We start from the raw sequence: 15,537 nt of genomic DNA, 5'->3' as shown, positions 1-15,537 counted from the left end.
TTTCCAACATGGCCATGAAAGGTTTTTAAGTAGTTTTAGGTCTGATGAGTTGACCTGACCTTTAAAATTCGATTAATCGTTCAGGTGTGTATCGATCGATAGAAAGGCAACTTTAACCGATTTTAACGTTAACTTCAATTTTAATTAAGGTGTGATCATTCTTCTGACTTCACACTTTCATCCTTTTTTTGTACATTTTCATCAACTCTAATATTTTCTTCATTTTCTTTTGATTTTACGATTTCTTCATCCTGCTTCAACTTTTGAATGATCGATTTGCGGAGTTCTTGGCCGATTGCTGCTGCCATGGGCGGTGCTACAGCGTTCCCAATCTAGATTTAAGCAAATCGAAAAATATTATTACGCAATGCGAAATAAAAGGGGCAACTAAAGTACAGTGACCAAAGCTTATAGGTATAGATTTTATGCTGCCCTGTATAGTTCGTTCTGATTTGTAGATTAAAAGTTCGAAAAAAGGTACAGATCAATTTCACTTCCTAAAAACTTTGAACTGAAAAATCATTAAGTATTGAATAGCTTTTATTGGAATATCTACACAAATGCCCTGTTGTAATTTATTATGACTTAGTAAATATCTCCTGGGCCCATCGTTAATAATTCTGGTAAGCTTCAAATTGTACGGAAGAAATCATCAAAAAGACACCTAGAGTAGAAAATGAGTGAAATATGAAAAGATGAAAAAGTGAAGAACGGTTCTTACCTGTCTATGTTTATCCAGAATGCTGCCATAGAAACGCACCGAATCGGGAAAACCTTGCGATCGTGCACACTCACGCACACTAACCACACGATTTTGTTCTGGGTGGAGTACGCGACCCTGAGATAATATTCGCGAAGAAAATGATTTTTTTAATATTGTGTGAGCCTGCATTTCTTGATTGCTCAAGAGTAATGATTATCGACAAGTAAATGGTCACGTTAATCTTCAGAGCCATTAAAACCACTTAGGGAGTAATTTGTGTTTGTGCAAAGCGTAAAAAGGCCACAAGCCCAGGAAAAATACCATTAATATGCGTTCTACTCGAGAAAAGGACATATAAAACCTTCCAGAAACAGCATTGTTTCAATATGATTTCTCTCAATCAAGCATCACTCGCTTTTAGGAAAATTAAAGAAATCGTAAATTCAACCAGCATTTAGTTTCAGAATAGACAAGAGCCCGAAATACATGAATGAATGCATATAAAATTTAATCATACCTGCTTTCCCATTGGTTCAGGGTTAGTAACAGTTGTACTGAAAAAACCATCCCATTCCAATCTTCCGTAGAGACCTATGAAAAGAAGAAAAGAAACAATTATGTAGACCTTCCTCGACAAGAGAGTGTAGTAAAATCCATAGATGTTTTAAGACTTTTTGTCTGGTAGAGGATTCAGACACTAAAAGGTAACCTGATGATAAAAGCTGGTCATAACTTTCTTACGAGCATGGTAAACCTCTGAAGGCCCTTTAACCATCTGAGGGAAAAAGTCCTCTCGCGGGAAATTCTACAATAAGAATCTTTTTGAGCGCCGGAAAGTCAAAAACTAAATTTTCCTGACACAGCGCCCTATTCATAAACACAATCACGCAACTTTGTTGTCATTCCCAGCAAGAATCGGCTAGGAAATTCGAATTGAAGAGAAAGTATACGAGTAGATGAATTACCAGCCCAATGGTTGTGTCTGTTACTTGTGTGAGGTAGACACCAAGGGATTAACGTGTTGAATTGTCGATCTGAAGAATCACATTGGTTGCCTGAAGCGCATGCGCACACACCACGTAATCCACCGCTCTCGTTACGACCTTGTTTCTTGTCATCATGTAAATAGTGCCTAATCAGAAAAAGTAGATGACATTTATATATTGTTTCCTCCATGAAGTGCCACTCTCTTATAAACACCACCCTCTTTTAAGAGTCGCATCTGAATTTTGAGTTTTGAAAAAAACATAACAATAAATAATTGAGGAAATAGCGTAGGTATTTTGTAAGTGAGGTTTGTGAAACTCTCTCTCAATAATATCATCATAGGATTTCTCGCTACTGTTGAAAGAGCTACAATGGTGAAAATAAAGTAATTCGGCTAGAGTTCAATCTCTAACCTTTCTCAGGCAAGAAAAAGTGAAGCCTTAAAAAATGCGCCGCAATTTTGACGACAGATTGAATCTAGCAATTCCTTTGTTTACGATTGATATTATTTTCGAAATTTAGCGGTAAATTTTAGTTTCAATCTGTCATTTGTGTAAAAACACCAGGCGAGCCGCTCAAGGCCGCGCAACTTTGGTAGGATTTGTTGGCTTCAAATCCTACCAAGGAGATTGACTTCTAGCCCTTCGGGCTTATACTTCATTGGTAGGTATATGCCAAGTGAGGTTTGTAAAATTCTAACCAAATGATGGGGTAATAGAACACATAGTGTGCAAGGGGGTTCCAGGTCCCACCTGAAAATTCAGGTCCCACCTTATCCTAAAATTCCCACCTTCAGCCCAGACTCCCAGATCCCAGCTAAAAATAAAAAAAATATACTAATTCGAGGAACAAAACAAAATTTCTTTACCTTAATATGAAGATGCAATATATTGTTCGTCAATATACGATTATGATTGTTAAAAATAAGAGCAAGAATATTTCTTGCGTATTGTGTAAGTCTAGTTTTTATCATTATTTTACTGTGGTAATTATTCGTATATGTATAGTTCCATTTCTTACATTTTGGTGCTTCTCAAAATACCTTATTACACTTATATAACTAATCATGTTATTAATGCGAATTGCTTACCTCGCGTTAATTACAAATGTTTAAACAAAATTCGAGCCGTGGTTATTTTCGAAAACCCTGCATTTCGCGTTAATAAATTCTCGCACTCATTTTAACCGCGTACTTTTACTTGACTAGTTATATAAGTGTAATAAGGTAAGCAAAAGTAAAAAAAAATCATTCTTAAAGATATTTATTCACACATCAAATGACCTGTAATAATAAAAAGAAAAGTTTAGCATGGTAAAAAATTATTTATGAAGTATATAAAGAAAATATATCATAGAATCTGAAAATAAGAAATTTTACTTTAACTTTTTCCAAAACACCCAAAGTCCCACCTAAAGAAATTAACTCCCACCTTAACTTGTTTCTCCCACCTAAAACCTGGAAAACCCCAAATCCCACCTGAAAATTTTCGACCCAAATCAACAAAACCCCCCCCCCACTATTCTGGGGGGGGGGGTGCACACTATGGAACATCACCACCATTGGCTTTCTCTGTCATGGAAAGACCTGGCATGGTAAAAAGCTAAAACATGATTTACTTACAGTATTTTACTGGAGGAACCATCTCGAAGTGTGACCACCATATTGGGTAAATCTCTCCAATCAGAGCCAGGTTTACAAGGAATATATCGCATGCGCGCTTCAACCAATGGACTCATGTCTTTACAAATATGATCACGTAAGACTTGTTGGTTATGCATGTTCCTCATCTATGGAAATTCAAAAAATAAAGTTTTAACGTCAAAACAGACTAACATATAGGGTCGGTATCCTATTGAATGGAATTAAAAGGTGCACGAAATAGTAATCGTTATGAATGTGAAGAAATCTCATATTATGTCTCTTTTGATAAAACCAATCCTCCATTCGTGTAATATATAACACTTGAATGACAGAGATGGATTTCTTTATACCATAGGGATTTGAATTCCGTTCTAAAGCCTCTCAAAAGTCCCTCTAGATACCTGGGTCAGTTCAAATCCGTTGAAAAGACCGATTATTATCATTTTTCTTAATTGAGACATAAACACAGGGGCACACTACGAACGTATACTACAAAAAACTATTAAACAATATATAGTCCCTTATACCGCTACGAACTTAGAGTGAATCAAGATTTTCTGAAGTATTTTGCAGATGTTTCCAATGCGCTTATTAGATGATTAATCACGAAAGTTAGATTTTCTTACCATTTTTTGAAAATGTGAGATAGGTTCTGTATCATAACTGATCTCCAATTTCTGGTGACCGTTTTTAATTGTTGGTAGATCGCTCATGGCATCGCGAACAGTGATCGTACGGTATGGTGCCGTGTGTAGACGTTTCAAGGCTTGGAACTAGAAAAAAAAATTACTAGTTACGAGTTACTATTGATAATCTATAAATTCTATGGATGTTGTTTTTAATCGAAGGATGAAAAGAGAGGCTTCAAACGATCTAATGTGATAGTATGTTTAGGGGTGTCCCAAAAGCCAGAGGCGACATCTGGCTCAATGTTTCCACCCATTAAACATTGATCCCTCATTTAAAAATTTAAAGCATCAGATAAATTGATATTAGACGAAGTAATATTTTTCAAGTACTTTGGACTATCTGCGGGTTGTAAATGTATTTTGAAGTGTCCTGAAGTACGTTCACTATCTTATTTGAGCCTCAATTATTCGAAACTCGGGTCTCCTTAGCTGCTCACCATTTTTTCGTTTATTGTAATAAAGTTTTTGGTCCCTTAAAAATCAAATCAGAGAGTCAAGCACTTTAAGCTGTGGGTGAGGAATTTCCGGAAGTGTCCGGAAATAGTTTGTCATACCTTTTTCTCGTCAATCATAACTGAAAGTGAAAGTCCTTTAGGTGAAAACACATGTTGTGGTTCTGGATATTTTGGCAACACCTCTCCCGGTGCAGCTGCTATCAGAATAGCCCTGGAAAATGAAGAACGGTAAAATATTTGAAAAACAAAACAAACACAGGAGACACAATGAAATCAATGAAAAGTATAGGGGTTTTATATGCATTCTAAACGCTTTTTAGCTAATTAATCACAAAAGAGTTTTTTAACATCGTTTAGAAATGCGAGATAAGTTTTCTGCGATTCAATGAAATTTCGATTCGAGAGACCATTTTGAATCGGGTTAATCAGTATACTAACCTTCGTCTTGTTTGAGGAACACCATAAGATCCAGCTTGCAAGACACCAAATTCACACTACGAAGGATAATTAATAACAACAAAAAGGTGATAAAACTTGAGCTTTGGAGAAGCTGCAAAGTACACAAGCAAAACTATATATTTGAAATTTAAGGATGGAAATCGTGGCTATTTTATCGCTGAATAGTTCGTTCATTTTATAATACAATAATGACCGGTTAGTGAGGGCTGTACTGAGAAATATTGCCCGAGGTCAAGTAACGACCGAGCTTGCGAGGTTGTTACGTTGACCGAGGGTAATATTTTCAGTACAGCCCGAAAAAAACCGGTCATTATTGTATTTGTTAACCGTTTCCTTCAACTTTGATTGATTTTTAGCGCTTTATCAAGGAAAAATAGCGAAATAAAGCAGAAAAAACAAGCGAAAAGAGATAAAAAATTGCTATAATTTCTGACGTCAGAAATAAAAATGAGAGAAATGATGTCAACGCATTGTTCATTTTCCTTTGAAAAAGTGACGTCACAATGAATTTTCCTAACGACGGGCAACTCTGGACAATGTAGGCCCGTCGTCATGCGAAAAGAACCAATTGCATTGCGCAAAAAGCCATGTAGCCCGCTTCGAAAAAGTAACCGGTTAACAATAAACAGTAAAGTACGAAAACATAAAGGTCATATCGGCTAGTACGAAACGCAGGGTCAGGTTACAGGGTTCAGGGCCAGGGTTCAGGTTTCAGGGTCAGGGTTCAAGTTTCAGGGTTTACGTTAACTCTGTCTACAATGAAGACTGGCTTTTTCAAATTACTGACCTTGCTCTTTACTCCTCTTTTTCGTGTGCAGAGCAGAGATGTGGAGATCAAGCAAAAAAGAGAGGGATGAATGTAACGCATTCACACCTGACTTTTTCTATCTTAACAAGGAAATTCTATTAAAAGATAGAAGTTATAGAAGTTTTTTTATCTTAATAAAAGTGTTTACAATAAGTGTTTCGCTTGAATAATAAAATCAACGTTATTGCAAACGACGGACGATAAATTCTTTATAACACAAATTCGACGAAAATTTTATCAACGGAGAGAAATTTAATTTAGAAAAAATTATCGTTATCTACCGGGTGACCCACGAAAAAGTTCAGACGTTTCCCGACATCTTGAGGCCGAACAAATGTCCCAAAGTGCTTTGAGTTTTGATATTTAGAAAGTAGATATCCTAACTTAAAATTTGAGCTATCACTTTTTAAATTTGACCAACTTGTTCTCTACTTATGAGCTTTTAAAGTCAAAATTCATTTTTCGGAAAGTGTAAAAAACACGTAAAATAGAGGTATTAAGTTTATGCAATCAATTAGAAAATCACTTACAAATTGACTTATTTAACGAGTTTTATGACATTAATAATTAATAAAAACACCTTTAAAAGTAATTTTTGTTTAAAACAAGACTAGTTTTTATAAAAATTGGCGCTTATGATGTAGATTTTTCAGATTTTTTTCAAAAACTGTATATCAAAAACGTCTAAAAATACCAAATTTGATACCCCTTTTTTAATTGTTTTTTACACTTTCCGAAAAGTGAATTTTGACTTTAAAAGCTCATAAGTAGGGACAAATTGGTCAAATCTAAAAAGTGATAGCTCAAATTTTAAGTTAGGATATCTACTTTCTAAATATCTAAACTCCAAGCACTTTAAGACATTTGTTCGGCCTCAAGACGTCGAGAAACGTCTGAACTTTTTCGTGGGTCACCCGGTATTCCAGCCAATTTCATTATACCAATATCTTAAACAACGGATAAGGGTCTATTTTATGTGTGATTCTTTTCTTGCTATGAAAGAAAAGTTACTGAAGTTACTTTTGAAATCTCGGAGAATTCTTGTTGGTTCTGGTTCTGATCTTACTCTTACAAAAAATGATAAAAGTTTTGTAATTTTCTCTTTCGTCATTATTCGGGACAAGCTGGAGTTTTTACAAGATAGAGAAATGCTGAATTCTGCAGAACAGCATCAATTCATCCTTTCTTACTACAATATTTAAAATTACAAAGTTACAGTCATTGAAATACTGAATAAATCGAAATTCTATCAAAATAAAATTACACCATACTCAAGTCCCGAAGTCCCGAAGTCCCAAATTGAAATACATCAACTTTTTGAAAAAAAATATTACACCAACCCAAAGTCCCGAGGTCCCGAAGTCCCGAATTGCAATATATCAAAAATCTATTAAAAAAATCACACCATACCTAAGTCCCGAAGTTCCGAAATGAAATACATCAACTTTTTGAAAAAAAATATTACACCAACCCAAAGTCCCGAGGTCCCGAAGTCCCGAATTGCAATAAATCAAATTTCTGAGAAAAAAAATTACACCAACCAAAAGTCCCGAGGTCCCGAAGTCCCGAATTGACGTATGTCAAAGTTCTATCAAAAAAAAATTTACACCAAACAAAAGTCCCGAGGTCCCGAAGTCCCGAATTTCAATAAATCAAATTTCTGAGAAAAAAAAATCACACTAATCAAAAGTCCCGGGGTCTCGAAGTCCCGAATTGAAATATATCAAATTTCTGAGAAAAAAAATCACCCAACAAAAGTCCCGAGGTCTCGAAGTCCCGAATTGAAGTATGTCAAAATTCTATCAAAAAAAATTTACACCAACCCAAAGTCCCGAGGTCCCGAAGTCCCGAATTGCAATATATCAAAAATCTATTAAAAAAATCACACCATACCTAAGTCCCGAAGTCCCGAAATGAAATACATCAACTTTTTGAAAAAAAAATTACACCAACCCAAAGTCCCGATGTCCCGAAGTCCCGCAATAAATTTCTGGAAAAAATTACACCAACCAAGTCCCGAGGTCCCGAAGTCCCGAATTGACGTATGTCAAAGTCTATCAAAAAAAATTTAACCAAACAAAGTCGAGGTCCCGAGTCCCGAATTTCAATAAATCAATTTCTGAGAAAAAAATCACACTAATCAAAAGTCCCGGGGGTTCGAAGTCCGAATTGAATATATCAAATTCTGAGAAAAAAAAACAACAACCAAAAGGCCGAGGTCGCGAAGTCCCAATTGAGTATGTCAAATGCTAGCAAAAAAGTTACACAACCCAAGTCCCGAGGGTCCCGAAGCCCGCATGGCCGATATCACAAGCTATAAAAAATCACACAGACCGAAGTCCCGAGTCCGATTGAAATACATCAACTTTCTGAGAAAAAAAATTACACCAACCAAAAGTCCCGAGGTACCGAGGTCCCGAATTGAAATATATCAAATTTCTGAGAAAAAAATTACACCAACCAAAAGTCCCGAGGTACCGAGGTCCCGAATTGCAGTATGTCAAATTTCTGAGAAAAAAAATTACACCAACCAAAAGTCCCGAGGTACCGAGGTCCCGAATTGAAGTATGTCAAAATTTTATCAATAAAAAATTTACACCAACCTAAAGTCCCGAGGTCCCGAAGTCCCGAATTGCAATATCTCAAAAATCTATTAAAAAAATCACACCATACCTAATTCCCGAAGTCCCGAAATGAAATACATCAACTTTTTGAAAAAAAATATTACACCAACCCAAAGTCCCGAGGTCCCGAAGTCCCGAATTGCAAAATATCGAAAATCTTTTTAAAAAAAATCACACCATACCTAAGTCCCGAGGTCCCGAAGTCACGAATTGAAATGCATCAACTTTCTGAGAAAAAATATTACACTAATCAAAAGTCCCGAGGTCCCGAAGTCCCGAATTTCAATAAATCAAATTTCTGAGAAAAAATATTACGCCAACCAAAAGTCCCGAGGTCCCGAAGTCCCGAATTGAAGTATGTCAAAATTTTATCAATAAAAAATTTACACCAACCTAAAGTCCCGAGGTCCCGAAGTCCCGAATTGCAATATATCAAAAATCTATTAAAAAAATCACACCATACCTAAGTCCCGAAGTCCCGAAATGAAATACATCAACTTTCTGAAAAAAATATTACACCAACCCAAAGTCCCGAGGTCCCGAAGTCCCGAATTGCAATATATCAAAAATCTATTAAAAAAATCACACCATACCTAAGTCCCGAAGTCCCGAAATGAAATGCATCAACTTTCTGAGAAAAAATATTACACTTATCAAAAGTCCCGAGGTCCCGAAGTCCCGAATTTCAATAAATCAAATTTCTGAGAAAAAATATTACGCCAACCAAAAGTCCCGAGGTCCCGAAGTCCCGAATTGAAATATATCAAATTTCTGAGAAAAAAAAATACACCAACCAAAAGTCCCGAAGTCCCGAATTGAAGTATGTCAAAATTTTATCAAAAAAAAATTTACACCAACCTAAAGTCCCGAGGTCCCGAAGTCCCGAATTTCAATAAATCAAATTTCTGAGAAAAAAAAATTACACCAACCAAAAGTCCCAAGGTCCCAAAGTCCCGAATTGAAATATATCAAATTTCTGAGAGAAAAAGTTTCCACCTATGTCTCGTCTTAATTGATTTTTACCCCTACTCTTTTCATACTGTTACTGCCACCTCCCTTTACATCCATCTCACCCCTTTCTCACCCTCCCTTTGCATCTACAGTATCTCACCCCTGTCTTCATGTATATCTCTGACCTCTCTTTACGGGTCATCTCACCCTTTATCTTGTGTTTCATCCAGTTTCATCAATCATTTATTTAGCCCCTCTTTTTGCTTGAGTTTCATCCCACCCTTGCCTAATTCAACAATCCGATCCCCCGTCTCACCATGTCTAATCTATCATTCTTTTTCTCCGGTCCTTTTTCAACTTTAGTTCCACCCCACCCGTTTTCCTTCCTTATGTGAAAATTTTATCCATGTCCATTTCATTAATCTCACCCCTGTCTCACTGTATTCAATTTATCATTCATTGTCTCCGCCCCTCTTTCACCCCACCTCTTTTGATAGATTTCCAATCTTTGTTTATGTGAAATTCACTAAACTCTCCCCTCTTCCCACTCGAGTTTCCCCCAACTTTGTGTGGAAATTACACACTTGTCTATTTCATCAATCTCACCCCTGCCCAATCAAATTTAATCAATCAGTCATTTCCCCCGGTCCTCTTTCTACTTGAGTTTTCATATTTCCATCGGGACTTCGAGACCTTGGGATTTTTGATTGGGGAAACTTTTTTTCAGACTATACTTTGGTAAATTTCCATTGGGGACTTCGAGGCTTTAGGTTGGTGTAAATTTATTTTTATGGTAGATTTTGATATATTATAATTCGGGACTTTCGGGACCTCGGGACTTTAGGTTCGTGTAATTTTTTTCTGAGAAATTTGATATATTTCAATTCGGGACTTCGGGACCTCGGGACTTTTGGTTGGTGTAATTTTTTTTCATAAGTCTGATATTTCGGGACTTCGGGACCTCGGGACTTTTGGTTGGTGTAAAAAAATTTTTTTGCTAGAATTTTGATATAATTCAATTCGGGACCTCGGGACTTTCGGGACCTCGGGACTTTTGGTTGGTGTAATTTATTTTCATAAGTTTGACATTTCGGGACTTCGGGACCTCGGGACTTTAGGTTGGTGTATTTTTTTTCTTCTAAATTTGATATAGTTCAATTCGGGACTGTCGGGACCTCGGGACTTTTGTTTGGTGTAATTTCTTTTTCATAAGTTTGACATTTCGGGACTTCGGGACCTCGGGACTTTAGGAGGGTGTAAATTTTTTTTTCTGATAGAAATTTGATATATTTCAATTCGGTTGGTGAATTTTCTTTTCAGATAGAATATATCTCAACTTATTCTGTTTTTGCGTTCTGTGAAATACACATCAAAAATCATGGCCGACGTTGTAAAAGTCCAGCTCATCCGCATTATTCTGTTCGCAAATACATTCTTAAATAATAGGGCATACCGGATAAGTGGGATGGGGGAACCTGGGAACCTAAAGTGGGAACCTAAATGAACACCTGAAAAGTGGGATGGGGGAACCTAAAGTGGGAACCTAAATGAGCACCTGAAAAGTGGGATGGGGGAACCTAAGTGGGAACCTAAATGAACACCTGAAAAGTGGGATGGGGGAACCTAAGTGGGAACCTAAATGAACACCTTTTTTAATTATTAATAGAATTGAAATATTTTTCTTTAAAAACAAATACATAAAGATAAGAAAGATATTATATGCAAGGAAAGAAAAAACCTTTTATCATAATAAGAACACCAGTTATTTACTTTTTACATTACGGTTCGCAAACAATAATGTTGAAAATAAAACAAAGGGAATTTATTTATTCAATTAGCTCAAAAAAGCATGTTTATTTATCAGCAGTTTTATAGTGCATCTTTTGAAAGGTTCTTTTTAGTAAATTGACTTAATTGACTTTAAACTTTAAACTTTAAACCGTCATATCTTCAAATCTAGAAGGAATTAGAAGTTCGTTCATAGCTCGATGGATAACTTAGAGCCTCTTCTTTCTTTTGCACGGATCTAATTTGCTTGAATACAGAATCTAGTAAAACATTATTTACGATCTAGTTTTTGTTCACTCTTGATGCAATACACATTGTTTTTTTATTAGCAGCTCCAATTTTCGGGTCAGGGCTGGGGTCGCTTAGCATTTAACGGATTCTAGCTCGTTTTTCTTTCTGTACCAACCAAACAGTACAGCGTGTGAATACACTTCATTAATTAAAAAGTTTTGATAGTAAAATAGAAATATTGCACGGCTTGCCACGTTCAATACACATAAGCATAGATCCACGGGGGGGGGGGGGCACTCAAGGTAAACGACCTACCGTACGTGCGGCCCTTTTTTCCAAGCTTCCCAAAGTACACTGTAAGGGTGGAAATGAGCAAAAATGAAAATAAGTGCACTCTAAGGGTTTAAAATTTGGTCAAAGCCAAGTCCGGCTTTTAGAATTTCATCCGAACAAGTGTCATGTTTTAACACTGGGTAAATTTTGGAACATCAAATATGTCCATCCCTATCAGGATCTGTTCTAGAACGTGTTGACCGAGAAAAAGATCTAGGAGTGATAATCGATAGTGACCTGAACTATGAAGCCCATATATTCAGTAAAATCAAGAAAGCTAACTCTATCGTTGGCTTGATTAGCAGGAGCTTCGAATTTCTCTCACCAGATATGTTTCGAACGCTTTTCATTGCATTTGTCAGACCCCATTTGGAATATGCACATGTAGTATGGTCTCCAAAGCTAATCAAACATATCAATGTAATCGAGGGCGTCCAACGAAGAGCTACAAGGCTAGTTAGTTGCTATAGAAACTACTCATACGAAGATCGGCTACGACTCATCAATCTACCTAGCCTAAAGACCAGGCGGCAAGTTGGTGATATGGTGGAAGTTTTCAAGAACCTCCACATTTATGACGAGTCTATAAGATCAGAGAAATTTACTCCTCGAACACGACCACGACGTCAGCATGATTACGAGCTTCAAAGGAACTTTGCTAATGACGGTATGAGAGGCTACCAAAGCAATTCTCTTTTTTACAGAAGTGTGAAACCTTGGAATGATCTAGAAGAAGATATTGTTGAAGCACCATCCTTACAAGTCTTCAAAGAGCGTTTGATAAAAGAAAGGGAGAAAAAACTTTATAAAATGTAAAATCAAAAGTTCTGTTTCATAGGAGGTCAATAGACGTGCGAAATATATTGCTATAAAAAAAAAAAAAAATAAAAAAAATAATAAAAAAAAAAAAAATTAGGTTCCCACTTAGGTTCCCCCTCCCACTTTTCCGGTGTTCATTTAGGTTCCCTTAGGTTCCCCCATCCCACTTTTCAGGTGTTCATTTAGGTTCCCACTTAGGTTCCCCCATCCCACTTTTCAGGTGTTCATTTAGGTTCCCACTTAGGTTCCCCCATCCCACTTTTCAGGTGTTCATTTAGGTTCCCACTTAGGTTCCCCCATCCCACTTTTCAGGTGTTCATTTAGGTTCCCACTTTAGGTTCCCAGGTTCCCCCATCCCATTTATCCGGTATGCCAAATAATAGTAATTGTTTTTAGTCAATGTTTTAATCTATACCCTTAATTGTTTATTCAACAAATTTTATAATATTTTCTACGTCATTCTTATAAAAAAGCGTGCATTATACCAAACTGGTGGTTGGGATAACTATCATTTTTCCCATTCAAAAGAATCGCACAAAAAAGTATTGTTCACCTCAAAACCATTTGAAAAGTAAATCAATATAAATTATGATACAAACTCACACTTAGCATACGATGGTCTACAGAATATATCCCACAGAGAATTCTGGTCTGTATTGTAGACAATTTTAACCTGAACCCTGAACCCTGAACCCTGGCCCTGAACCCTGTAACCTGACCCTGCGTTTCGTACTAGCCGGGTCATATATAACTTGACTTTGTCTCCAGTAAGATACTTTACAACAGTTTCGCCGAGGAATTTCACTTTTATACTGAATAACCCTGTGGGATCTTGATGGACAGAAAAATAAAAAGAAGTAAGTTTTTTTACCTGGTATCCCATTTTCAACAGTGTTTTCATAATCAGTTTCAAAACCATGCCTTTCTTGAACGATACGAAATTCCGGACATTTTCAAGGATGAAAAATCTCGGACGAAAGTAATCACAATAACTCAAGTACGAAACAACCAATGAATTCTAAATAAACAAAAGTAAAAGTTCAAAACTCTAAATTATCACTAAATCTCAAGACTTTGAGCATTAAAGGTTTTCTACGGGAATAAAAGGAGCTCATTTTAGGCAGTGTCTTCATGCTGAGTCAGATAAATTAAAGCTACTTTTTTACGCAACGATATCGTGCAAACAAGTGAAAGATCGAAAGTTGTATCGAAATGTGACCTCACATTCTATTGCTTTTGTAAACAAAAAAATAGCAAAGTTGATTTCGACTCCGAGAAAATTTACAATCGAATGCCCGGGGGGGCACTGGGTTTGCGGACTGACGGTATGTGCGGGCCAAAAATTGGCTTTTAAAATTGCACCCTTACAGTGCAGCAAAAATCAGTGAAAATCATACCCTTAGAGTGCATTTTCCCCCAAATTTTCGATCCCTTTCGTGCAAAAAATTGTCAAAATTCTAGCATTTTTGGTCAAAATATCTAGATTTTTCAAGAATTTTCTGAAATTTCTACCCTTACAGTGCATCTCTAGTTTTTCCGACCCTTACAGTGCATTTTAAACATATTGGAAAAGGTACCCTTAGGACCCGCACATACCCGTCGGTCCTTTTGCCCAGCTGCCCCCCGGGATCGAATGTTTTGATTATAAAGATAGAAAACGTTCTATTTATTATAAACATAAAAACATTCGAAAGAGTATCAGTAAAAGTCCCTTTGTTTGTGGAATGTTTTTTTACTCAACGTATTTTCATTTTTTCAAAACCTTTTTGTATTCTTGTCGCACTTGTTTCTACTACATCACCATCATCAGACCTTTCAATCAAAACAAAACTTTTAACAATGGTGAGTAATTGAGTCCAAAACCCAACGCTGTTCAGTTTCCAGCATAGACTCGGTTTCGCGGGATTGTTGGCATCAGAGTATCGTATTATTTTAAATAATCGCCCTAACCGTTTATTAATTTTTTGGTATTTACGAGGGTCGTTTTTCGAGGGGGCGTTTAAAAGATTGGGGGACGTTTATTCGAAGTAATATGGTATTTAAAGAAGTTTTTTCTTATGGCTTTGGGCCCAGAAGATGAAAAATACCATCTAAACAAAATCAAATGTATCCTAGCTCGATCTAAATCACTTAATAAAATTGACTAAAAACCTGACTTAAAAAAGGGGTTATTCATAAACAAATAAACTTATACACGTTTTTTTTTATATAAGGAACACGTTTATAAGGAACTCGAGGCTCAAAATGGTCCAAAAAATAAGGAATTGTTTAGGAACTGCTCAGGCTGAGAATAAGAAAACAAGTTTTAAGGAACAGTAAGAGATGGTTATCCAAACTTAGCAGCTATGTAAATAAGGAACTCGATAAGGAACTTTGAGGCTGAAATTCTCTGTAAAAATAAGGAACTCCAGGCTCAGAGCAAAGTTAAGGTTCCTTATAAAAAAAAACGTGTAATGCACTAAATAATACTAAAGAATTCAAGTCAATGAATATCCAATAGGTTTTAGGACAGACAGAAATGTGTGTTGATATAGTAATTTTGTCATTACTAGTTTGATGTTTAGAATTTAGAACCACAGACTCCTTTTAAAGGTTTTGTTCTTTAATCGTTTGCTTACTCATCAATTTTAATTCACAGTCTTTTTCAAAATGGATTGACACAGATATGGAGCAAGATTGGTCAAAAAGAGGAAAAGAAAACTTTTTTCGCTTATATCAGCATAATATAACAAAAGGCAGACACTGCCCTGATATGAAATATGTGTTTGATATGAAAGGGAACACTTATGTAAAAATAAAACCTTTAACTAAAAGTTGGGGTGCTGCGCTAACGAAGTGGTTCGGAATGCTGCGCTTGAGATCGATAACTGATAGTAATATTTAAACAGATGATAGAATAAAGAAATCTGGATTTGCGTCACTACTATCATTGTTAGAGGAATTTGTACTAAAAAATGAAAGTTGTTTTCTAGCATATACATATTTACACTTCCTATACCGGGGGTTTGCATTAATTGAAATTAAGAAATTAACTGCTAAAATCGATAA

The 15,537-nt window shown here is 36.2% G+C and overlaps 1 protein-coding gene across 1 annotated transcript in view; it reads right to left on the bottom strand.

Moving 5' to 3' along the window:
- Positions 1 to 66: 66 nt before the first annotated feature.
- Positions 67 to 15,537, bottom strand: part of LOC136821507 (DNA (cytosine-5)-methyltransferase PliMCI-like) — a 62,443-nt gene continuing 46,972 nt past the window's right edge. The window contains exons 34-42 of the mRNA XM_067077738.1: positions 13,361 to 13,507; positions 4,915 to 4,970; positions 4,576 to 4,687; positions 3,959 to 4,105; positions 3,312 to 3,478; positions 1,669 to 1,835; positions 1,221 to 1,294; positions 722 to 838; positions 67 to 332 (exon numbers count right to left, since the gene is read on the bottom strand). Coding sequence (XP_066933839.1) covers positions 156 to 332; positions 722 to 838; positions 1,221 to 1,294; positions 1,669 to 1,835; positions 3,312 to 3,478; positions 3,959 to 4,105; positions 4,576 to 4,687; positions 4,915 to 4,970; positions 13,361 to 13,507 — 1,164 coding nt within the window. The 3' untranslated portion in view covers positions 67 to 155. The remainder of the gene's footprint in view (positions 333 to 721; positions 839 to 1,220; positions 1,295 to 1,668; positions 1,836 to 3,311; positions 3,479 to 3,958; positions 4,106 to 4,575; positions 4,688 to 4,914; positions 4,971 to 13,360; positions 13,508 to 15,537) is intronic.

This window comes from Clytia hemisphaerica, unplaced genomic scaffold, assembly GCF_902728285.1.
Source record: "Clytia hemisphaerica strain Z4C2 unplaced genomic scaffold, Clytia hemisphaerica genome assembly, whole genome shotgun sequence".
NCBI lineage: Eukaryota > Metazoa > Cnidaria > Hydrozoa > Leptothecata > Clytiidae > Clytia > Clytia hemisphaerica.
The sequence above is the reverse complement of the archived record's forward strand: the minus strand, read 5'-3'. Positions and strand labels throughout refer to the sequence as shown.